Source organism: Photinus pyralis, unplaced genomic scaffold, assembly GCF_008802855.1.
Source record: "Photinus pyralis isolate 1611_PpyrPB1 unplaced genomic scaffold, Ppyr1.3 Ppyr1.4_LG2, whole genome shotgun sequence".
NCBI lineage: Eukaryota > Metazoa > Arthropoda > Insecta > Coleoptera > Lampyridae > Photinus > Photinus pyralis.
The window spans coordinates 28,016,166-28,041,687 of record NW_022170403.1 but is presented as its reverse complement, the minus strand read 5'-3'; the positions used below and the strand labels follow the sequence as shown (position 1 = coordinate 28,041,687).

At 35.1% G+C, this 25,522-nt stretch overlaps 1 protein-coding gene across 3 annotated transcripts; it reads left to right on the top strand.

The window, feature by feature from the left end:
• Positions 1 to 6,490: 6,490 nt before the first annotated feature.
• On the top strand, positions 6,491 to 19,804 carry LOC116163738 (probable ATP-dependent RNA helicase CG8611). Of its 3 annotated transcripts, none has more exons than XM_031477833.1 (10): positions 6,491 to 6,657; positions 6,846 to 6,968; positions 9,269 to 9,756; positions 9,804 to 9,974; positions 10,021 to 10,241; positions 10,286 to 10,892; positions 17,386 to 17,576; positions 17,633 to 17,781; positions 18,744 to 18,942; positions 19,595 to 19,804. In XM_031477833.1, exons 3-10 carry the CDS (start codon positions 9,274 to 9,276, stop codon positions 19,698 to 19,700), a joined length of 2,127 nt encoding a protein of 708 aa, XP_031333693.1. In that variant the 5' UTR covers positions 6,491 to 6,657; positions 6,846 to 6,968; positions 9,269 to 9,273; the 3' UTR covers positions 19,701 to 19,804. The 3 variants fall into 3 exon arrangements, with proteins under 3 accessions (XP_031333693.1, XP_031333691.1, XP_031333690.1); XM_031477831.1 differs by having other exon boundaries at positions 6,491 to 6,661; XM_031477830.1 differs by lacking the exons at positions 6,491 to 6,657; positions 6,846 to 6,968 and having other exon boundaries at positions 9,052 to 9,756.
• Positions 19,805 to 25,522: the final 5,718 nt, after the last annotated feature.

Here is a 25,522-nt window from a genome sequence, read left to right as displayed (position 1 = left end):
ATATTTGAATAATCTATCATTTCATTAAGCATTTAATCAGTGTAATAGCTTCGTTTTAATTAATGATTATCGATCAAACCTGTAATGGCCCAGTGCTAATCATAAACATGCTGAACACTACTTTGATTTAGGTACATCTACCGTATAAGTCATAACTGAATGCATACAGCGTTGCTATGGTCAAACAAAAAATTCGATTGGGTCACTTTTACTGATCTTTCTTAACTTTCGTGAAGATTATTGTCAACGCAATTGTTTCCATGGAAACTTGTTCTAAATACAATCATTCATTTTTCTTTTACTGGCCTTTGTATTACCAAACTGCAGAGGCCAGATTTCCTCTCTATCATCAGGGTCACTTTCATCTATTTTAGCTCTACAGGAATAGTTTCATCCTTTTATAGTAAACTATAAAAATTCGGCAAAAAATTAATGTTTTAGTAATATATTCGCAAGTTTATTTTATTTGATAAACATAGTACCTAAAAATGATAGAAGCTTGGGGAGAGATTTTCAGCGTACCTTTTGTGGTTTGAAGGTACCTACATACATGACATTTTGCTGTATGAAAGCATATATTTCTAAGAAATGTCTTAAAAGCCCCTTTGTATCGTCCACACTTACTCATCAATGCATGCACGTACAATAACCAGGAGGCATTCCTCGCATGTAGGAAATGCATATAATAACAAATAATAACAAAGCTATCGATATACAAACAAAAAGCATCTGCAAACTGCAACGGCCGCAACAATCAAGCGGTAATCGCATGAAATGTTTCACTTATATACGGTCTGTGGACATTGCATTCTCATTTATAACGTACTTGTCATGATTTCCATTTAATATTTAATAATGTCGCGTAATGGCATGTTTTACAGTAATGTAATTACCGGAAACACCGATCATGAGGTATGATTAAATTACCTAAATATCTATACCGCAAAACGGATATGTGCGAGTGTGCGTCAGATGTGTAGGTATTCTTCGGATGTTTATTGACATTCGCTTTTTCAATTACTATCATTACGGGTAGCCCCCTTATGAAAACTCCACTATGTAGTACCTATTTTAACGTTTTGTTACATTCAACTACCGGCATTTTAGCGCACTTTAAGAAAGTCAAATGTATTCACTATATCCTGGATCTCTAGATAGTCGTAAAAAGCTCGTCAAAGATTTATTGGATAGATCCACAGGAATGACAATTGACATTACTTTTTTAAAACAAAAGCGCAACAGATAATTTTTTTGACAAGATCTGTTGCCAGCTTATTTGATAGTGTTTTATTCTCTTTTCAAAAATGTAAAATAATAACGGGCGATCAAAAATGAGTTGCTGTCGAGTCGCCTTTGGAAGTTAAGTACGATTTTCCATGTAATCAAAAATTCCAAAGGTGACTCGACAGCAACTCATTTTTGATCGCATAGTAAAATACCCTTGCAATGGAAAAATTAAAAAAAAAACGCGAGAAGCACTGCTCATTAATCTAGTCACCCATGACCGTTTTCTGCTCATCTAAATATTGAAACAATTGGAACTGTCAAGGAAGCACGTGAACTTCAAGTAAACAGTTACTAATTTACATTCGTTGACATCCATTCGTTAGTGACATATCCGAAAGGCTATGCGTATTGAAACTGTATTTTATGCTGAGATATGGAGAAAGATGGAGGACACAGACAGAAAATTTGGCAGAAATTTCATGATACGAAGTCTGTTTGAAATTTCTAAAAAACGGTCAGGACTAATTAGCGCACACAGACAGGCGGGCGGACGGATAACAATACAAAACTGTAAAGGCCATGAGAATTCGCGCAGTACTTGGCCCATGACACTACATGTTAAGTTGTAGTATCATGGTACTGGGCAGTACTCAGCAAATCAGTGAGCTCTAACGTTCGCTTATTATAACGATATGGTCATTGTTCCAACTCTGAACGCGTTTTGGTTTTAATTTGTGTTAAATTTGCGGTTCTGATATAAAAAGTATAAACATTTACATTTTATAATAACAAGATGATATGGCGAATATAGGACTATAGTTAAAAAATTAAAATAAAACCCATCTTGGATGTGTTTTACACAGAATAGTAAGTATAACAATGTCTGAATATAGTACAAATACGACCGAAATACATTATGTAGTTCTGAACACTGTAAAAGTTCTCAACTGTACGTTTTCCATTTGGACTAAATCCAATTTTTACTCTCGGCCATTATTCAAATGCAAAGATTTATAGTGAATTGTCGGATATAAATCCGCCGAAAATACGAGAAAATTGTTGGACTCGATGATAATTTATCACAAGAATCGCTCGGGTGCAAAAGCAAATTGTTAACAAAAATTTAAACTACTTTTTGCCGATTTAATAATGTTAACGTTAACGTTTTTCCTGTGCCGCGCGGCATAAATTGGAATTATAAACGTCAATTGTGGCGAGTAAATGGACGAAAGAAATTATCCGAGCATTAGCGGTCCATTAACGGTCAGAAGTTGAGAGCAGTTCGCATTATTAGTTCCGAAACCATGAAGAATGAGATTTGCTCTTGAATAGTTTCATGTAAGGGGTGCAAAGTGATTGATACGTTTAGCTGCGACCCCTCAATTTCAAATATGACTAATTTTTCGAATTCTATTTTCCGGATTTAGAACGACATTATTTGTGCGTAATCGAGTCTAAGTTTTATTGCTTTGCTTCCGTTCAAAATCCCAAAGTACACCTAATCCTTATTAATCGTTTAAAATTGAAAATATAGAAGTTGATTAAATTAATTCTAAGAGCGGTCCGTCTGATAACGTTAAGAAAGGTACCATTACAGTGTGCAAAAAAAAGACCCGCTCCAGGTTGGGGAACCATTCTGCAATTTTTATGCATTCCGAAGGTTTGCGTTTAGTAAAAGGTTTCGCGTCTGCTGAGATGCTATAGAAAAGCGTTTTTATTTTACAGCAGATGTTAAATTAAAATTTTCTCAAGTTTGAATGAGTAAGCTAAGTATCTCGTTAATAGTAAGGGTAGATAAATTGAAACAAACATTGTGCATTCCAATGACATCTGCCATTCTAAAAAAAATAGTACGCAGAGCACGAAATAAAATGAAGTTCAGAACAGAATTCAGTATTTTTCCATGGAAACGACGGGAGAACCTAAACTTGCTATTTTGGACGTCTTAATTAAATACCTTCAGAAGTTTTATAATGATTTCTATGGTTTGCGCTATAAAATAAAGTTTTCTATTATACACGACGATAAAGGGAAAGTAACCATCCCGTGAAATATCCTTCACTCTGAGTGAAGTGAATCACTCGATGATTAGAACGTCCCTTTATCGTCTTGTATAATAAATAACTATTATTTATGAAATAATTTAAAGAAAATTTGTTCCCGCAACTAAATAAAAATGTTCCAAAGCCCCCTCGTTGTTGTTGCCACGTAACACAACTACAAATGATGAATAACGAGCGCATATAGATTATAGCAGCTATCAATTTGCGAGAATCCGAAGTGTCTAGGTGGTCAGGGGCCGAGACCTCGAAGAAACAGACAGACAGACGACGGAAAATTGAGCACAGAATCCTTACCTCAACTTTGTTGTGTGACGTGTGCTGTGTCTGTCGGTCTGTTTTTCTCTATGTCTACTTTTAAATGACAAAATCTCTTCTGAAGGACGCCTAAGTTTATGCAACCAAAATAACTTCTTAAAACAAATAAAGATCTGGCTGTCACATGAATTAATTTCAATATCACATTGGGCGATGCGGATAGAGTTTTGATGTCAGATTTTTTTCTCGAGTGCAAGTGTCAGGTGTGAAAATTTGTCAGATGCCGGAAGTGTACGAGTAGGGATTATAAAAGTTCTAACTTTCCATTTTCATTTGTTTGATCTAGCTGAACAGATGTTTTGTGGGTGGTGTAGTTGACCGCATATCATGTCACACAGCATTATTTATTTGGCGCCCAACATGGGGCCACAGCAGTACCGTGTGTCCTATTTTGGTTGAGACTGCGGTGTATCTCAGTTGTTTTTAATGATAGAGAATTGGGGTTTTCGCAACCCTGTGCCACTTTTTCGTAAAACTTTTAATGCCACAAACAAAATCAATCTAGCTACGTTTATTTCTGAGATACAGGGTGAAAACGAAAAGTTTATTACATTGATGTATCATAACTTCTATTTTTTTATATATTTATATATTGATGTCAGCTATTTTTTTTTATTGATATCGGCTGCCGTGAGTGAAACAAAATCTCCATGAATCCATGGCCTACTATTTAAAAACCGTAAAAAATAAGGTTTAATTTTTGGTTCATGGCTAAAATTTATAAAAATATAGGTTACGAATTTATGATACATCAACGTAATCAGATAATAGTGCTGCAATTGTTTATTTTTACTATACCACTGGATTCTACGTAAAATATCTAGAATATGCGATGTACCGTGCACCTTCGGTGGTCTCCCAAGCAAAATTTCTGGAACTCCCAAGTGCAAAAGAGTAGGTACTAGACATTGCTTTAGAAGAACTTCAGCGTCTTTATTAGCCAACGTGGGAGCTGAAGTCTTCAAATGTAGTTGAAGGATACGTAGAAGCTTCTTTAGAGAATAAAAAGATCTGTACCTTGCTAGTAGGTGGAGAAAACTAGCAAAACAACCAGATTGCAAAAAAAATAAAATTTAATGAATCTGGTTACTGATTGATCGTCTCCCGGAGCTTCAAATGTTCTGATGAATTCTGTGTAACTTCTGGTGTTTGTTTTTCGAATTTAATCATTATTTTAAATCTAAATAAAATAGTGGTATAAAAATCGGTTCAAAATAAAAATTCATATTGGCACTAGTGTACAAGTATCTCATTTTAGCATTCAAAATGCTGACAAAGTATCATGAGATTGGTTAGAAATTGTAAAAATATCTATTTGATCTTTACGCTTAATAATAAAGTATGGTGATGAATCTACATTTTTTTGCACCCTTAATATACACTTTTAACCTTTATATTATTTTCATCAATAACTTTCTGCAATCCGCAGCAATCATGGAAATGATAAGAAAAGAAGGGATTGCAGATCATTCTATTATACAACGTGTCCCCACAAAAATTTGTAGAATTATGACAGTCGATTAAAAAAAATTAAAATGGTCTTGTCCTCGTCCTGTTTAAAAATTTGTGGGGAGTTGCAACCCTCGCACATGGTTAAAGTTGCAAGAATTATTTTTGCATAAAAATTGGTCCCCTCGATAAAAATCAACTACTTTTTGGGGAGGTACAAATTTTAGTCGGGACACCATGTAGAGCTGTACTTTTGTATGTTTATAAATCGGTTATAAACGTGAAAATTACACTTGCAGCAATGAATATGAACCTGTGTAAATTAAATTTATTTGAAAAAGCGATTAAAATTTTAACGACTAAAATAAAGATAAAATAAAAGAAGGAAAACAAGCCTAATATTGATTACTGGGGGTTAGAGAAATAAATTGTCAAAACTTAGAGTTATAAAAGTTGAACCATTTGGGAAATGGTTTGGCAGTCGACAATCGTTTTCAATTCGAACATTCGAAAAGTTAGGCGGAACCTTTTACCCCATTTCCATATTTTATATTTCAGTAAGCTTCTTCAGTCAATAACATCAGAACTAAATTGCCCCATATTTATCTTTTCAAACATTTTTATAGACTTTTTACTTTTTTAAATTTACATGACAAGTTTCTTTTTTTCTACTTTACATTACTAAAGGGACACAACGAAAACGTCAAATTTGAATAAATAAATGGTAAATTGGAGATTTAGGTCGTCGAGTGTACTTCTATATGAGTCAATGAATCACTGCTAGCGGGCGGGTTAGTATTTTATTATTATAGGAAGTAGGGTATAGATAATGCTATTAGTATTCATTGGGTTTATGGTCCATGCATAAAAGTTTCCGCAGACAGGGAAATCTACGTAATGTGCGCATTATCTGCAGAAGCCTAAACTAGCACATTCGATCACAGCCGCCCACTCTATTCAACGTCACGTGTTCATGTCATTTCGCGTTTTTACTGAACTTTTTAGATGCACAAATTTACTCACATGTAAAAATAGCAAGTGCGTAGCCATTAGCACTTGTTAAAATTATTTTAAAACGAATTCAATTCGAAAGTGAATTTGAAAACCAAACGGCGACATCATGGCGCATTAGATCGGTCGCGAAATAATTAGTAATTGCGTATCGTTTGTATAAAATCCCAATTTTGGTTTATTAATTAATTGTAGTAGTGTTCTTTCGACAGAATACATACAAATAGACTCTTTTAGCGTTTGTTTTAAAACTCAAACATTCTATACCATTAGAGTTACCTACCTAACCGTAACGTGGATATTAAAATCGCAATTACTGATAACAATTCAACCAATAAGGTTAAACGTAACTCATAAAATTATTATGAGCACTGAAGCAGATATATCTATACACATTTTTAAAATAATTAGTTTGTAATAATACACATTCCGATAACTGTTCGCGATTGCATATAATTAATTCGATTAATTTGCGTTTGTACAATAATAGGAGAAACTCTATTGTTAAGAAAAAGCAAACAATTTGAAAAATATTGTAGTTTAATGTCGTCAATTTTAAGTAATAATGTGTATTTAGTGGTGACGGGGTAAGGTAGGTACGTAAGGAGATTCATTACACTTTGGTTGCTCATCCCCATCGTACAAAATACCTAGTTACCAATAAAATACATATATTTTGACCTTGTATCGTTATTTATTTCAAAACAAGAGACTTACCAAACGACCCTCGTATTTCCGTATGTCCGTATTACCTATTCATTTTTGTCAAATATGTTTCAGATAATTCCGGCTGAAAACAAACTATTCTTTGGAATGACAAATGAACAAACAATTAACGGACAGGTGATAGCTTTCCCAGTAGAAAATGTGAGGAGAGGTATTGACTCCGTTTGCCTAAAACTTGTAAGTACCTCGCAGGTTAATCCGTCACTAAGCGGAAGTTAGAACTGACATTGTGCAGCCGATCATAAAGGAAAATTCGCTTTGTCACCTATTTGTCAATTTTTAATAATGCTAATGAATTCTGTAAAAGCTATTATGACCATCCTGGATGCTTAACACTTTTTAAGACAAAAATAAAAAAATTAAAAAAACGTTTTTTAAAAATTATTTATGACAATTTATGTCCATTTTGCAGCTTTATTGAAAAAATACGCATGCGCAGATTGCACCAATGCTAACTTTTATTTGTAGAGATATTTTTTTGAAATTTTAACAACAGATGCTTCTATAAAGGTAAACATATCTACCGTATACAGGATGTAAAACCGGTTTATGCACCATAGGGATTTCAATTCGACAAACCGGAAAAAATAAATAAATTAGAATTTATTATTTAAGTAAAAATCTAATTTGTGTTTCAATAATGTCACAAAAATAGACGCAGAATTTTACGATCTACAAAAAATTTATTTACAACTTAGCAGTAAAATAATTAGAGGAGAAAATATTCCAGTTTTACGTTTACGATTGCAATCCCTGAAACCAATTCTACACCCTGTATAATAAATATCACATGTGCACATTCGCAAACTGCTCAATTCCAACTTTATTATTTATTGAGATTTTTTTTAAATTTTAAACACATTCTTCTACTAAAGGCAAACATAACGCTTGTAGTAAAATCAGATGTCCGCATGTGCAGACTGTGCAACCTTTTTATTTATGGTGTTATTCCTTGGAATTATTAACCAAAGATGCTGCTACTAAAGGCGTACATATCAAATATTGTACACACATGTCTTATTTATAGAGATTTTTTTATATTTTAACCATAGATGCTTCTAGTGCAGAAAAATATAGCGCATATAGCTATGGCATTTTGGAAAGTACTGATCAATATTAGGTAAACACTTCTAGCACTAGCAAATACTAAATACTTTACAAAGTATTCAAATTCTTTCAAAAATATTTAAATACTTTAAAATCGTTTAAAATGTATTCGAATACTTTCAAAAGTATTTGTATCTACTGAATCTATAAAATATTGGTGTTATCAAATCATATCGTGGTGTTGTGGCTTAAAAATCGCTATCGTCACACCTCGAAATTTTTTAGGTATAAAAATCCAATACAACTGAATACTATCGAGAATTCCCGAGATTTTATTTTGGGCTGCAACTTTTGGGCCCGATGGTCTACGTAGCGGAAAAACAATAGCGACCTTTCGGATATCCTTAAGAACATTTGTTCCAATTTTCAAAGCGATCGGATTTTTTAAGTGTTTAAGTATTCGAATACTAAATATTTGTTTAAGTACCTATTTGAATTAAAAATACAAATACTGCTTCCATAAAAGTATTTACTTACAAAGTATTTGAATGTTTTAGTCATTGAATACTGACAAGTATTTACAACATCGAATACTGCCTGGCTCTGGCAGGAGTAAACTTTAAGAAGTTAAGTATTTATAATTGACGATCTTCTCTCAAATATGAACCATACAGTATTTTGTTTATAAAACCTAAATTAATTTTAATTTTAAAAACTTACTGAAGTCCCTTAAGCTTAAATTACACGTGTCATTTTTTTTCAATTTTGACTTGTGGTCCTTAATATTGAATATTGCGGAAATGCATATAGTACATGTCAATTTTAGGTGTGCGGACAATTCGCGCCAGGATAATTCAAATCTCAATACAGTTAGGGCTAAAATCGGGAAGAAATCTAGAACTTCAATATTTGTCATTGAGACTACTTTTACAGAAAAAGCACACTATGTGTAAATCGGCGTTAAAATAATGAGGAACATTAACACATTCATATTTGTACATGAAAAGAATGCTTTATAAATAAGGGGACCATATATTTGTGTTCAGACCACAACTACGTTTATTTATGTATTCAAAGTGGTATTCCTACTTTTTGCATGAAAACCTTTCGTACTTTTAATTCCCCAATTTAAAACGAAATGGACGCCACTGTCTAACCATACTACCTACTTGTCTCGAGAATGTAGTTCACATGTCACAATATCATAGTTCCTTTATTCCTGAAAATAGTGCATTCTGTCTACTAACCTCGTGCTTAAATACTTTAATACGAAAATCTTTTAATTTAATTGTTGTCAGTATACAGTACTTTTTGTAAATGACTGCATACAACGCATTTATCATTAAGATCCATTACAGCATTGGTGTAATTCTTATTTAATAAATGTATTAGTCCCATAACCTTACTTTTGTGTTGATGTTTTTGTGAAGTTCCGATGGAATTAGAAAGGATTTCCAATTCTCAATCCTTGAAGATCTCCTGGATTAAGCCGACCAATGTTATTAAAGGACGAGCATTGCGAAGGAAAAAAGTTATACCGAATAATCGGAATAATGAGCCTTCCACATCAGCTGTGCGAAAGGTTGCCGAACCAAGTCCTGTTACATCAGTAGGTTTTAAAAACTTCCCTAAGCCTACGTCAGTTCATATAAAACGCAAACACAAAAAGGATAAACAGAAATCGTCACACCAGTCTGATGCAGACAGTGTTAAACAACATGCGGTGGAAAAAGAACCGCAAACTTACATTATGAAAGAAAGTGTCTCTGAGAGAGTGTTTACAGAATCTGGTAAGAAATTCGGTGATCTTGATATTCATAGACACTTAGTTTCAAACTTGGAGAAGATTAATTTCACAACATTAACAACAGTACAGGAAAAAGTCATTCCAATTCTTCTATCTGGGAAGGATATGCTGGTTAGTAAATCTCTAAGCAAAGTGATGTGATACTACTGTATTTCTAGGTGCGTTCGCAAACTGGCTCTGGAAAAACCCTAGCATACGCTGTTCCGATTATTGACGCTTTGCAAAGTTTGACACCACGATTAAAAAGGACAGATGGGGTGCAGGTAATGGTAGTGGTTCCCACAAGAGAACTAGCGTTACAAACTCACGAATTGTTTAAATCGATTAATGTAAGTTCTTGCTTCTTTAAGCTCAGTGTTGTATGTAAAGTTGTAGACGTTCCAATGGATTGTTACTAGCCATTTGTGCGGTGGTGAAAGTCGAAAGTCTGAAAAGGATCGTCTGAGGAAAGGTGTACATGTTTTGATCGGCACACCTGGACGATTACTAGATCATATGTTCCACACCTCTGCATTGAAAGTAAACAGTGTTCGGTGCTTGATACTCGATGAAGCCGATCAATTACTTGATATGGGCTTCAGAAGAGATATTGATAGGTATGAGTCCACTTTAATAACTTATGTTTCATGCTAATTTCCAGTTTGGTTGAAGAGTTAAACAAATCCAAGGCACAAGAAGAGTATCAACCCCTCGACATCTTAAAGCACGGCCATAGAGCAGAGGATGTGGAAGAAACAGAGGGGTTTTCATTGAAAAATCCCAACAGCAAAAATCGACAGACAATCTTACTGTCTGCCTCTTTGTCACAAGACGTAAAGGAGCTCGCCGAGTTTGTTTTGCGAGAACATACCTTTGTAGATGCGTTGGATGGTAGTGAAAGTGGGGAAAGTTTAGTTATACCAGACACTATCAAACATTTTTTCATCATGTCCGGAATAAAAAATCGACTTGTTTTACTTTCCGCGATGATAGCCGCGAAATCAAAGCAAAACTCAAAAATTTTTATTTTCATGGCTAGCACACAAATGGTGGAATTTCATTATGAACTTTTTACAAATTTTTTGCAAAAAGTGTCTGTGAATAGTGATAATGTTATACTGGATGGTGTGGGTAGTGATGATGATAGTGATTTAGAGGGTGTACTGGACACAAAGTTTTTTAAATTGCATGGGTCAATGGATCAAAAAATGAGGAAGCAAGTGTTTACAGAATTTCGAGCTGCTAAATCTGGAGTACTCCTCTGTACAGTAAGTATGCGAGTGGTAAGGGATAAGAATTGAGACTTAAGAGCTTTTAACAGGCTCGTAGGAGCTATGATGGCTTATAACAAAATGTCTTCACAAACCATCAGCCACTTAGGCTCCCTGGCTCCTACGCACTACACAGTATTGCATTCTGTGATTTGAGTATTGACCTTGAGTGCCTAAAGCAGAGCTATGTTTTTTCCCTGTAGAAAGTTGGAGGTAGGTAATAGATGTAAGTATGAAAAATTTACTCACAGCCCAGCCTAGGCCTAGGTCTATATTTTTAATGAGCTTTTGCCACTTAGGTAGTAATTTTGACATATGATTAAATTGAAGTAATGGGGATTTAGGATAATTTAACCGGTTAAACCGGGTGGGTACAATAATTATTGCCGCAATACAACTGTTTCTATGGTGATTTCTACCAATCTGGTTAAACCTTAGACCATATATTACATGGACTGCTATTCGCCCTATGTTTTCAATACAAAATGGGTGGTCACGGATAGAGGGCACTGTAGTCGTGGGTATGTGAATCTCAGGGTAAACTAAAGTCGTATGTACACCACTCGGATCGCGTAAAGAGCAGATTTATAGTAACCGCGTAGTACGGGAAGCTTTAAATGCTCTTCATTATTTGCTATACGTCCACAAATAAGAATAAGTTTGCTTTTTTTTGGGATATCTAGGCGATTCATTAATTGACGTTTGTGAATTTATAGGTTGACAGTCTCAAATCGTGTCTCATCGGAAAACTTCGGACAGACTCGTTTACCCTGAAACTCACATACCCAGGCGATGTCCTTGACCATATTTTCGTTACAATTAGCAATCCACTGTAACTTTTGAACTAGTAGCCCAATCTTGGAACTGTTTGAAATTATAGATTCTACAGGCCACATTCTATAAGAAAATTTTTTTTTCGGGTCGATCCGAGACAATTTTTTTTTCGGGGCTCAAAAAAGGCAGTGTATAACCTTCCTTTTTTCCAAAAATTGACTGCACCAAAATTTCTCGGGAAAACACTTTCTCTTATTAATTTTGGTGCGTAGAATCCAAAACAATTCGTACTTTTTCGATCAGACTTCTCAATCAAAAGTTATAGACTAGAAACCAATTTCGAAAGAAAATTCAAAGGGCTGTATGTCCATGTACTATATGCTCTAAGGGTTAAACGCGCTATAGATTTCCTTTGACAATTCAACTCATGTATAAAAAATCGCATAAGCGGCTGTGCAATTGTCACTTTGACAGCGGCAAAAGTTACCTGCAACTTTTCCAGCGACAAATGCACTATAAATAGTGGTTTTTTCACTTATTCATTTTCGAACCAGCATTATCCCTTCCCATATGACTAGTTGGACATCTGTCAATTAATTGATTAGTTTGGTGAATTTCTTGTTCGTTAAATTGTCCTGCCGAATTACACTCGAGGTTTACATTTAAACCGAATAAATTTGTGTTGTTGCAATTCAAATCTGTTGCCTTTTAGCAATTGAACTCGAAAAACTGTCAACCTCAAAATGCTCCACCTGCTAGGCAACAGATTTTCATTACCTAAACAACCCAAATTTACTCGGTAAAATACAAACCTCTTGTGCAATTATAAGTGAAAAATTACATTTTTAACTAAAATTACCTAGAAAATTACTATATAATAGATTGCAACTCAAAAATTTAGAAACCAAGATACAACTTTTTTGCTAGGGCAGCAATATTCGAGGGATGTGTCACCCCTAAATATTATTGCATTTAATTTGTTTTTTTGGGTGTTTATAAATATTTATTGTATTTATGGAACGTAAATATATTTAAGTGTATTTAAACATATGTACAGGTATTTAGAATACAGGGCGATTCAAAAAGAATCATCCGATTTTGTAGGTTTATAATTTGTTTAGACGCCATTTTGACAATAACTGAGCTGGGCGTTGACAGAAGCGCGCTACTGCTACCTAGCGGAAACCACGCGAAACTCGAGAGCTTCCTCTTACTAACAGTACATTGTTCTATCAAATCGGACTTATAGATGAATAGCAATAAATTTTTAAAATCGGATGATTCTTTTTGAAACGCCCTGTATTATGTACTTACATTTCTAAAAGCATTTATTTCATTCTGTGGTTCAAATTCGTGGCTCACCATTGGGATCTCCGTAAGGAGGAGAGATAAAGAGTAGGTGAATTGGGGATAAAGCTTCCCATTTCGTGACTAACAAAACGCATTTGAAATCTTTGAAAATTCTTTAAAGATAACTAAAATACCTACATATCACAAAAAAATCTAAAAATGTAAAATTTCGATTTCATTTTTCCTAGCTTAAATGAACAGAAATGGAAATTAGCACCTTCTATGTGCACTTTTTTTTTCGGAGAATCTGAATCTTTTATCAAAATTTCCATATCACGCTAAATGTACAAGATACTACTTTCATATTTCTTATGGACGCCATATTGGATTTTTACGGAATGGAATAAAGAACCTCGTAAAGAACAAAACAAGAAATTTATTTTAACGCGTCACCATCATAGCCATGTTGCTTCAGCAAGATCTAGTTACCCGTGGATGTTTTGTGCAGAAATAAAGTAAATCGCCATTTGATTTGGAAATTTTTCTTGTAAATTTATCTCCTAGTATCTGTAAAAGTATAGAGTATGGCATTATTTTTCTGTTTTTATTTTCTATATCTTAGTCCATAAAAATCCAATATGGCGCCCGTAAGAAATAAACAAGTGGTAGCTTCTACATCTAGCGTGTTATGGAAATTCTGATAATAGATTCAGATCCTCCAAAAAAGTGCCCGTAGAAGGTGCTCACGAGAACCGTCCATTTCGGACCGCGTAAGTTAAGAAAATGAAACCGAAATATGTCATTTTCAGTTTATCGTTTATTTCGAGGCCGCCTAAGAAACTTCGATGTAGCATTTTTTTCGACATTTGAAAATGCAAAAAAATAAAGCAAGTTTCATTTGAAAAAAATCAACTTTTTAAGATTCGAAGTTTTTAAACTTGACCGTGAATTTTAAAACGCCCTGTAGAAGGGCGATCAAAATTTAAATCATTCGCATGTAGCATCACGTCAGTATTGTTGATTTTGGAAGACTTTTTGAAATTCAAGCCAACGCAGCCATAGGTAGGGGGCACTAAAGAAGAGCAGTCAAACGATTTTCATGTAGATTTCGATAATGCAATTAAATATAGGGTGTCCTATTTAAAATGAGAAGGTTGCTATTCACATCCGGTAAAACCGGAAGTGAAACGATCATGATAATATTTTATTTTGATAGATCATGAAAACTATGTTGGTATGCAAATTTTCAGATTTATATTATTAATGGAAGTCTAAATACATTTAGGTAACGGTTTGCGTGAAACAGCCTGTATATATATACTGCATTCATTATAAGAAGGTAGCACATGGGGCTGTATTTGAAGATCAGCACACACAGGAAAAATATAAACCGGCACCAAATTATTGTAAAGTAGAAATATCTAGCACTGCGAACAGAAATAAATCAAACGATGTCACGCTTGGATCTTTGACAGCTGACAGCTAATGACAGTTTGACAGCTTAGTTGGCAACAGAAACTACCATACAAAATTCTTCACTCGATTTATTTTTCAGCGTAATAATGGCTCGTGTTTTAACCCAGTGAAGGCAAACCTCCTCTGCCCTTGTACCGCTACCTCTCGCGCTACCTTTTTAAAATAATATAAAGAACTCATTCGAAAAGGCGTGCCATAAAAAAGGGGAATTAGCTAAATCGCGATCTTAAAAGAAGGGAGGAAGTGGCCCGCCACCACCCCTGCTTGTCTTGTTCAAGCAGTCCACTTCCAGATAAGTAGAGTGTGGGAGGTTGATTGACAAGGACTAACTAGCTAACGTGTCCCATTTTCCGACACTTTTATAGGGCATCTCAGTAATGCTATTTTTAAGATCAAACTTAAAATGGTAAAATCAAGATTGTAAAATATTCGGTCGCGTAAAACATACGGGGGAAAATTAATAAATTGTCAATTTTAGAATAATCCTATATTTTTTTGTTAAGAGATACAAAGAAATGTTTTTTTACAAAAGTCAGGGTATCGGGTCAGGTAAAATGAAGTTATCGAACAATTTTTTTTAAGGGGAACACTATATTTTAATCTAAAAAGATTGTAATCTTTTCAAACATGCAACACTAAAAAGACAAAATTTTTTTGTATTTTTTTTAATTATTTAAACCTTTTTTTTTAATTTCTTTAGTTTTCTTGAATCTTTCGAATTTTTTTGAACGTCATCCCTGGGGATATATTTTTGTTAAGAGAATTTAATATGGTATCGTTTTACATTAAAATTTACAGAGTAATCCATTAAAACAAAATTATCTTAGGTACAATAACTTTTTTTAGCTGACCCCGTACTCTAATTTTGAAAAGAGATGGTGTTCAAAAAAATTCGAATCAACTTTTTAAGGTTCGAAGTGACTTGACCATTAATTTTAAAACGCCCTGTAGAAGGACGATCAAAAATTAAATCATTGGCATGTGGCTCCACGTCAGTATTGCTGATTTTGGAAGACTTTTTGAAATTCAAGCCAACGCAGCCATAGGTAGGGGGCACTAAAGAAGAGCAGTCAAACGATTTTCATGTAGATTTCGAAAATGCAATAAAATATAGGGTGCCCTATTTAAAATAAGATTACTATCCACATCCGGTAAAACCGGAAGTGAAACGATCATGATAATATTTTATTTTGATAGATCATGTTGGTATGCAAATTTTCAGATTTAAATTATTAATGAAAGTCTAAATACATTTAGGTAACGGTTTGCGTGAAACAGCCTGTATATATACTGCATTCATTATAAGAAGGTAGTACATGGGGATGTGTTTGAAGATCAGCACACACAGGAAAAATATAAACCAGCATCAAATTATTGCAAAGTAGAAATATCTAGCACTGCGAACAGAAATAAATCAAACGATGTCACGCTTGGATCATTGACAGCTGACAGCTAATGACAGTTTGACAGCTTATTTAGCTCGATTTATTTTTCAGTGTAATAATGACTCGTGTTTTAACCCAATGAAGGCAAACCTCTCCTACCCTCTCGCGCTACCTTTTTCAATAAATATAAAAAACTCATTCGAATAAGACGTGCCATAAAAAAGGAGAATTAGCTCAATCGCGATCTTCAAAGAAGGGAGGAAGTGGCCCGCCACCACCCCTGCTTGTCTTGTTCAAGCAGTCCACTTCGAGATAAGTAGAGTGTGGGAGGTTGATTGACAAGGACTGACTAGCTAACGTGTCCCATTTTCGACACTTTTATAGGGCATCTCGGTAATGCTCTTTTTAAGATCAAACTTATAATGGTAAAATCAAGATTGTAAAATATTCGGTCGCGTAAAACATACGGGGGAAAATTAATAAATTGTCAATTTTACAATAATCCTATATTTTTTTGTTAAGAGATACAAAGAAATGTTTTTTTTTCCAAAAATGAGGGTATCGGGTAAGGTAATAAAGTTATCGAACAATTTTTTTTAAGAGGAAGACTATATTTTAATCTAAAAAGATTGTAATCTTTTCAAACATGCAACACTAAAAAGACTCAATTTCGATTCAAAAAAATTGAAAAACCATTCTTGAAAATTCGAAAATTTTTTAATTATTTAAACCTTTTTTTAATTTCTTTAGTTTTCTTGAATCTTTCGAATTTTTTTGAACATCATCGCTGGGGATATACTTTTGTTAAGAGAATTTAATATGGTATCGTTTTAGATTAAAATTTACAGAGTGATCCATTAAAACAAAATTATCTTAGGTACAATAACTTTTTTCAAAAAAATTCGAAAGATTCAAAAACACTAAAGAAAATCAAAAAAAGTTTTAAATAATTCAAAAAAATACAAAAAATTGATAACAACAATCATTGTAAAGAAACTTTTATATAAAACATTTTTTTGTATCTCTTTTTAACTAAGGGTCGTACTGAAATTGGTAATTTTGAGTGCATTTTCCAAAAGGAAAGTAGTGTAGCACAGTACCGAGACCAGAATGACAAAAGATTATTTGGATTAGTCCCTTATTACTGATTCTGTGCGGAGAAAATGCGCTTTCCTCGGTCGCGAGTGACCCCGTCCATACTGGTTGAGTTCTTCCCCGTATCTCGTACTTTTTTGATAGCACTAACTAACAATTACGTAGATACCCTGTAAAGGTGTTGAAAATGAGACATCCTGTACATATACTACAGTCGGTCAACCTTTATCCGGGGTTCAAGCCTTACTGATTAGGATGGAAAGATTTGGAGAAGAAATTGGATAAAAGCGTATTGGTCTATAGCTATACGAATTGGGGTCAATGAGATCCCGGGTTTCAGAATAGTTTTGAAAGTGCAAATGCGTGGTAAAAAAACCAGGCAGCAAGAAACGAGTCTAAAACAGTCTGTGTTTCTACTGAATGAAAAGAATTTTACACCACCATGTAAGAAACAAATTATATTTTTTTAGGACGTTGCCGCCCGAGGAATCGATGTACCCGCCGCCGATTGCGTTATCCAATATACAGGTCCTCAAACCGACAAGGACTACCTGCACAGGGTTGGAAGAACGGGACGTGTTGGAAAATCGGGCACCGCGATCATCTTCCTTACACCTGAAGAGGAGGAATACATACCTAAGCTAGGAGCATTGGGCGTACAGTAAGCACTTCGGTTAATACCTACTCGTTCTGTGCTACCATTCGAATGCTTATTAGGTTGAAAAGGCTGCATGCTGTTGACTTTTTAAATTGTCTCTGCGAAATAATGAGCGAGCCGGATTATGAGAAAGCGGGAAGGGCACTTCAGCAGCACTACGAGAATGCGATAAATGAGAATAAGAATTTACGATATACGGCTTGTATGGGTATGTATGATTTTTATAACAATTACTAGAAAATCGAGTGGTTGGGGGGCGAACGATATTTGGATTTGCCCTTAATAACACTTCATTAAGAGCACAACTTCTGCAACCTGTCACATCAAATAGTTTTTGAAGCTATTTTGGTTCCCACCCCATTTTTGAATAGCTACCATTTCCCCTGGGCATTAGCCATTGGTTCATTAGCAGTTGCGAATAAATTGATTTTCGCGAGACATTTTCAAAGCAGTTTCCATCGAGGGAATGTTCGTTTCCTATAACTGTAAAGATTCTTTCTCTGATATTGGGGACGTAATCAAATGGGAAAGACATTCCAACAATGTATTACGTACATATATCATGATTAGGAGAAGGACAATGAGCCACTGTCCATTAAAAGGATCAAGAGATGTGTCATATCGTAAAAAATGTCCCATCCAGACCTAAAATTGGTAGTTCTCTTCCATTCTCAATGAGAAATCCGAAAAACCCTTCCAATTTCAGTCTGCTCTTTGCGTCAGACGTTTTCATTCCATTTCAAGTGCAATTATAGTATTTTAATTGTACGCGAATGGGGAAAAATCATGGCATGAATATAATTAACAAATATCTCGCACTGATAACAAAGTGGCTAAAAGAGAAATGTGTAACACATACAAAACTGAGTTTAGATGTATAATGGAGTGTCGGACGTGAGAGGGTAAAGCGCGTGCTGGGTGAACTAAAACTGCTGAACCGAATCGAACACCCCACATTATTCTGACAACCCCAAGTGGCTTTCTGTGTCCATTCTATAACAGTTTCACTTCCCACACACTAATTCCTCTTTGAAACTCTGGTAAATGCCAACCACAACATCAGTTTACCGACTATTTCGCCCGCCGACCACTTGATTGAACGCGTTAGAAACTTTCCATGCCTTTAATTTTTCTTTTAGTAACGCCAGAAAACATTTTTCTTTCTTTCAGCGTATTCGACGTGGTCACGCTTCTATAACAGCTACCCGTCAAAAATGCGCGCCATTTTCGATTTCAAAAGAATTAATCTGGGCCATTACGCGACGAGCTTTGGATTGCGCTATACGCCATCGGAAATTGGGAAAATCGTGCGAGGACAAGTGGAAAACATCGAATCCCCGCGATTAAATCAAAAGCTCTCCAATTACACGTAAGTCCCACATAATGAGCGTGCTTCCATCTGACGGTTAACAACTAAGCGATTCGCTTTAATACGATAATAAGTTAAACATTAATCAAACCGCTCGCCGGATCATTTTTTTAATTATTTATTTCATTAAAACGAAATTAGTGTACTTCGCACAAAGCGAAGTCTTGCCGGTTTCATCTTGACCTTAATTAAAGATAATAAATGCTATTTGTAAACAATTTGTGTCACTATTTTATAATAGATAATTACCAATTTGTACAACTACCATGAAAGTTACCACAATATAAGAAGTAATTGGCGTATTACAAGAAAATAATGGCACATTTTCGTTGCCTCGCGACGCCCCTTGCACACCTGCCCTGTCCTGCCTTAACGTACTTACGGGAGTAATTTTCTTCTTCATTATATAATGTTTTCACATATAAAATCGTAAAATGGAAGGCAGTATAATAAAAAGGTAATAAATTTAACCTGAAGCGGCTTTTTATTCGGCGCTGGAGTGATTAATCACACACTTTCATTAATTACATTTATACGTGATTAGGTACGTTCACTACTGGCGTTCCTTGATGCCTTCAGATTCTTAATTACGAAAAACTCTCAAAATCGCTACCACTTTTTTTTTTAATTTATATATTCTTGTTTTTACTAGGGACGGTGCTCAAGAGAAAAAGAAAAAAGTGAAGCGCGCCATTGGGAACATCTCAGAGTTTGACAGCGGGTTACAACCATTAAAGAAAAAGAAGAAAAAGAGTTAAATTATACCTTTATCGTATACGAAAAAATGTAATTGCAGTTAAACAATATTCATGCTATTTTTGTTATTTTTATGTTGTCCAATAAATTAAATCTACTGTTGTAACACCATTATTTACAATACTGACGACAATGAAGGATTTGAAGATTTAATTGGGAGCTAGTGAAAATGTGAGTAAGCATTCATGGCACCAGGTCAATTCTCTTATAATGAAGACGTATGATATGTGAGTCGTTTCAGTGAGTGAGACAATGTCAGATTCTACAGTACCTAATTTTTCATTTATTGAATTGAACATAACATGACCATTTTTTCACATGGAAGACCAGTATGTTTCAAATAAATCAATGAACCGCTATGAGATGCTGTCTTGTAGTAACTGTAAAAAAAAATTTTTTGTAGGTTACCCATCGGTGCGTATATCTTCTCAAAATGGGGTAGCATAAATCAAGTTGAATTAAAGTAGGATTTTTGACTGCATTCCAGCTGAAAACACCTGCTAACTACCCCATTTTGATGATTCAACAAAAGTCCGTAAGAATTACAGATCTTCCACATCGGAGAAAAAATAGTAAATAGAAAGGTTAGTCATATTTTAGTATTTTGTCAATTTTGAGTAAAAGTTTAAATGATTGATCCTAAAGTACGCGACAACAATTGTCTTTTTAATGTGTATCGTTATCAAAAGGATCTCCTGAATTTGTTGTCCATTCTAATCAAACTTTCTCTTTCGGAATCAAAGGGATTTCTATTATATTTCACTGTGAAGCAAATCAAGTTCGGGGGTTGTCAACAACCTAATTTCTTAATGTGAAATCAAAAAATTTATATGTGTTTGTAGCCACCCTGTAGCCCGAAGTAAAATTTAACTAAGTATTCCAATTTTGTGGCAGATAGAAGTTAAGTAAATAGAAAATTCAATGGAACAAAAAGATACAACCTTATAAACCACCCTTAACATTTTTCTGATTTTTTAACAATATACAATAATTTGTCACTTCGGCGTTATTATTTTGCTGGACAGTGCAAGGTCAAAGAACACATATTCAACTTTTTAATAAAGTCCAATCCGCAAGTGACTGTTTAAATATTCAAGAGGACATTAACTCAGTAATTAAGTGGTGTATCAAAAATAAACTAAATATCAATAAGTGTAAAGTCCTTACTTTTACTAGATCGAAAAATCCCTTACTTTTGACTATAAGATGAATGGAAAGGTCTTACTAAGAGTCACCTCCGTTAAGGACCTGGGCATGTTTTTCAATACCAACCTTAACTTCAACTTACACATTGAAAACCTAACAAATGAGTATTACAAACTTCTTGGTTTCGTTATCAGAAATAACGCACTTTCACGAATATACAGTCAATGCTTTCCTTATATAATGCGTTTATTAGATCCAAGCTTGAGTATGCTGCATGTATCTGGTCTCCTCAAACTCTCAAATACTCAGACATAATCGAAAAAGTGCAGAAAAAGTTCATCCGAGTAATGTTTTTTAGGTCAACCCAAAATTATCCACATTTGATCTCTTAGGTACCCAGCTTAATTACTTAAATAGTACTTTCGGCTTAAATATAACGAGGTTAGAAACCCGACGGTACATTGCCTTCACAATTTTTGTCCTCAAAATATTACACAATTTGTTAAACTCTTCTGAATTACTTCAAGAAATTAAGCTTAAGGTACCATTTGTTAAGCTAAGGCAAAATAATGCTATTTTTGCAGTTAACAACACAACTTCCCCACTAATTAAGACCTTGATCACTTTAAATAAGTTGTCCTCAGTTAATGATATCGACTTTTTTCACGATCCCCTAAATTCAATAATAAATCAAATTAGATCCTAAGTCCTAATGTTTGTTCAGAGCCCCAGTGCCATGTAATTGGAATTTTTATTCTATATGGTTTGTGGTTAAACAAATAAATATGTAGCCAATTCGCTACAAGGACATGAGAGTTCTTGTGTAAACGAGGGGAGTAAATAGCTAACGTTTTATAGGGGTAAGAGTTAGCATTTTTAACAGTTTTCCCATTTAATAAAAAAACAAAAGAAATTGTCAATCACTTATTTCCAACGGTAGTACCGTTTTTAAATATTTTCAAAATGACGGAGAAACACGTGGCAATTTTCTTTTTTTCTATGGACGCAGTTTTGGATCTTAACATTTTAAGATTGCGTCTTCTTTTCTCTTTACAACGATGTATCTCACATGCGGTCCAGTACCACATTTTGGTAAAAATACAATTTTTCATGTTTTGCGAAGACGGCTTTGGAAAAACAAGACGTTCTTTTGTGGTAAAGAAAAGTTTGACATTTTGTTGATGTAGGGTTCCATCAAGTTTGACAGTTTAATACTTTAATCCTATTTAAAATATGGTTTGTGCTAGTTTTATTGTGAAAATGCGTTTTTCAAGTTAAAAAGGCATTATACAAATTTACTACACTTCACATCGAAATGCTCGCATGGCTGTTGCAGCGTTATCCCGAGCGAACCATCAAGATAGCCCCAATAAATGTGAGCCCAAAATTTTGCAGGGGGTAAAAATGTTAAACATGATTAGACAAGATTAGAAGAGGGGATGTGTCAAGCGCCATAGCAAATCTTAGGAAGAGAGTGGCACTGTGCTTAAAATTAGGAGGTGGGCAATTAGAACGCATGTTATGTGATGTTACATTCGTTAAATATTATTTATCCTTATGTAATTAATTTTATTTGTTACTCAGTTGTAAACGTTGATTAACAAGACAAAACGCAAACGGGTAAACGTCATGTTTAAACGCTACTGACTTGTAAAACTGACAGCAGACCTGTAAAAATTTTACAAGTTAGTAATCTAGTAATTTCATTGGCCAGAATTAATGCGAAGTCTCTGTTACATGGATCACATGATATTTTAGACATTTTTTCAAGATCAATTTAAGAACTAATTATTTACGTTTACTATTGTTTACAAATGAGTAACAAATAAAATATTGTACATTATACGCCAGGTAATAGTTTTTACTGGCTCTAGGAGATGACAGGCTCGCCTAACGGCTCGCCAGTCAACTTCTCCTATCGCCAGTAAAAACTCACTTACCTGGCTAATAATGTAAAATACTATTAATTTAAATTGAAATTTTCTTGCAAAACAAAGGTTTAATTCTGTTCAGTTGAAAATCGAATTTTCTTAACCCAACGAGTTCCATGTCAATTCCGCAACCAGACAAATGGATCAAACTGTCAAACTTTTGTTCACAACAAAAGAACGTTTTGTTTTTCCAAAGCTCTCTACGCAGAAAGTGAAAAATTGTAGGTATTTTTAGGAAAAATGTGATACTGAATCACCATTTGTGAGGCTGAGGCATCGCTGTAAAGAGAAAAAAGACGTATAATCATCCCGAAATTTATTAAAAGCGGGATGTCATATTTGAATGCTCCCTAAAATGTTTTGGTTACATACGATTAGTTTATCACAAAAATTTTCGTTTTCTTGCGATATTTTGAAAACTATTGAAGATCTTTTTACCTTCTTTTCAGATTATTATTCAGCCCTCATTCGACCAACTTTCTATCTCTTAAGACAAGCAAGATCTCTATAGTGGCACTTGAAAAATGAACACCTATTATGCTCGCCAGGAGACTGGCATTCTCTCCTGACGAGCATAATACATGCGAAAACCTTTTTGCTTAAACCCTGTAATTGTATACCCAGTATAATTTAGTACCACAAGTTTTCTTTTTAGGCAATCGGACTAACGAAAACGTCCATCATCAGGCCGTAGCGTCAAATAACTAAAATTGATAAAAAGTCACCTGCGTTGTAATGAATCAATTCATCACAATCCATGTGCCGCACTGATTTTTAAAAATAATTGGATTTAGCTTCTACTTTGTTTCATTGAAAATAAGTAGAGGATAAGATTGACTAAATCTAAGCAACTTTTGTCCTATAATGTTTTTTCTGAAAGTCTCTTCGACCTATTCGCAAATGAAAGTCAATTTTTCAAACCGACGTTTTCAGACAGTTTTTCGCAAAGGAAAATTTTATGGAGTTTTTCTTCTATGGGATAAAAATTGGGTAAGATATGACCGTTTTTAGTTCGGATAATATGTTCGTAAATAGTACCTAACTTGTGCGAGGCCTTTCATCTTATCTATACAAAACTGGTATATATTTTCCAAATTGATAACTACAAGTAAACGGTACCATTACGGCTGTACCTTTATCTGTACGTGTAACCATTACACAAATAAAAATGATTTTAAAAAATTATCAAAGTCCTCTTTTGAGATCGAAGGGACTTCAGCGCATTTTTGTGTGGCAGATCAGTATTCTATTAGCCACTTTCGACTCAACCATCAATAACAGATCTTGTCAAGGGCTACTACATTCACTAACCGCTTCCCACTTTCCGCATGCACCCGCAATTCGCTTTTAAAGTTTTGACTCCACCATCAGTAAGATCGTGTCGGGGGCTACCACATTCCCTTTGACGGTACCCCCTTCCGACGTCCCGTTCACCCGCAATTCGCGTTTGAAGATTTGACTCCACCATCAGTGAGATCGTGTCGGGGGCTACCACATTCTCTTTTACGGTACCCACTTCCGACGTCCCGTTCACCCGCAATTCGCGTTTGAAGATTTGACTCCACCATCAGGAAGATCGTGTCGGGGGCTACCACATTCCCTTTGACGGTACCCCCTTCCGACGTCCCGTTCACCCGCAATTCGCGTTTGAAGATTTGACTCCACCATCAGTGAGATCGTGTCGCGGACTACCACATTTCTCTTTGACGGTACCACTTCCGACGTCCCCGATTCAAGCCGCAAATCACGATTTGAAGATTTGACATCCACTATCAGGGAAGATCGTGTCGGGCACCAATCATTCCCTTTGGGCGTTCGCCGGTTGAAGACTTTGACTCAACCATCAGTAAAGATCGCTCTCGCGGACATACCCACATTCCCTTTGACGTTACCCACTGTCAATGAGTCCCGTCACTTCGCCATTCACTCTATTGGCCGTCCACGAGAAAGAGAGACAAAGCGATTCGAGATTATACGAAACGTTTAAAGGCCGCGTAGTTCGCAACGAAGGTGAAAAGGCCCGAAGATTTTGACATACTTATCAGAAGAACGCGCGCGGCGCGCCTCGCAAAAGTCGTTCATATTTCGCCCTTATGAACAAAAAACAAAAATTCTCCGTCCAACGCAGGAGTTTTGCGCGTTTACGACACATCTATTCCGGACTGAACAAAACCATTGAAAAGAATCGGACCAAAATGTAGTAAAGGATAAGGAAAAGAAACTTGAAAAAACTTTCACGTAATACTGACGCTCGAGGATGTACGCCAGATGTCGCAACAACCCAACATGATGTACCTATCGTCTAAGGTTGACAAATTTACGGCCCGATAGATACACGTTACCCCGTTCCTTTCTACATAGAGTTCTCTAACGCGCCCACATTGCTAGCCGCGAACCACGCTCGCCGGCCGGTGCCAGCCACCCGAGCAAAGTTGAGATTAAATATTCTCTTTTTACAAATAAAATTGCAAAAAAACTGCGCTAAAAATCGGGGTGCGGGCGTTGCGCCATTCGCTGATTTGGTCAGTGTCCCACTGAACCCCGAAATTAAATCATTGATAGGTAACCTATAGATGTGACATTCTCCAAATGATACTTCAATTTTAATTGTATGAGCTTAGAAGTATCTTGGCAGTGAATTGAACAATCCCGGCTATAATTTTTATGGGCACTTCATTAAAGGGAAAGGCTGAAGAAAACCTCGTTTTCGCTTTTCATCGAGCGCGGAAGTTTTTGAATCGAGCTTG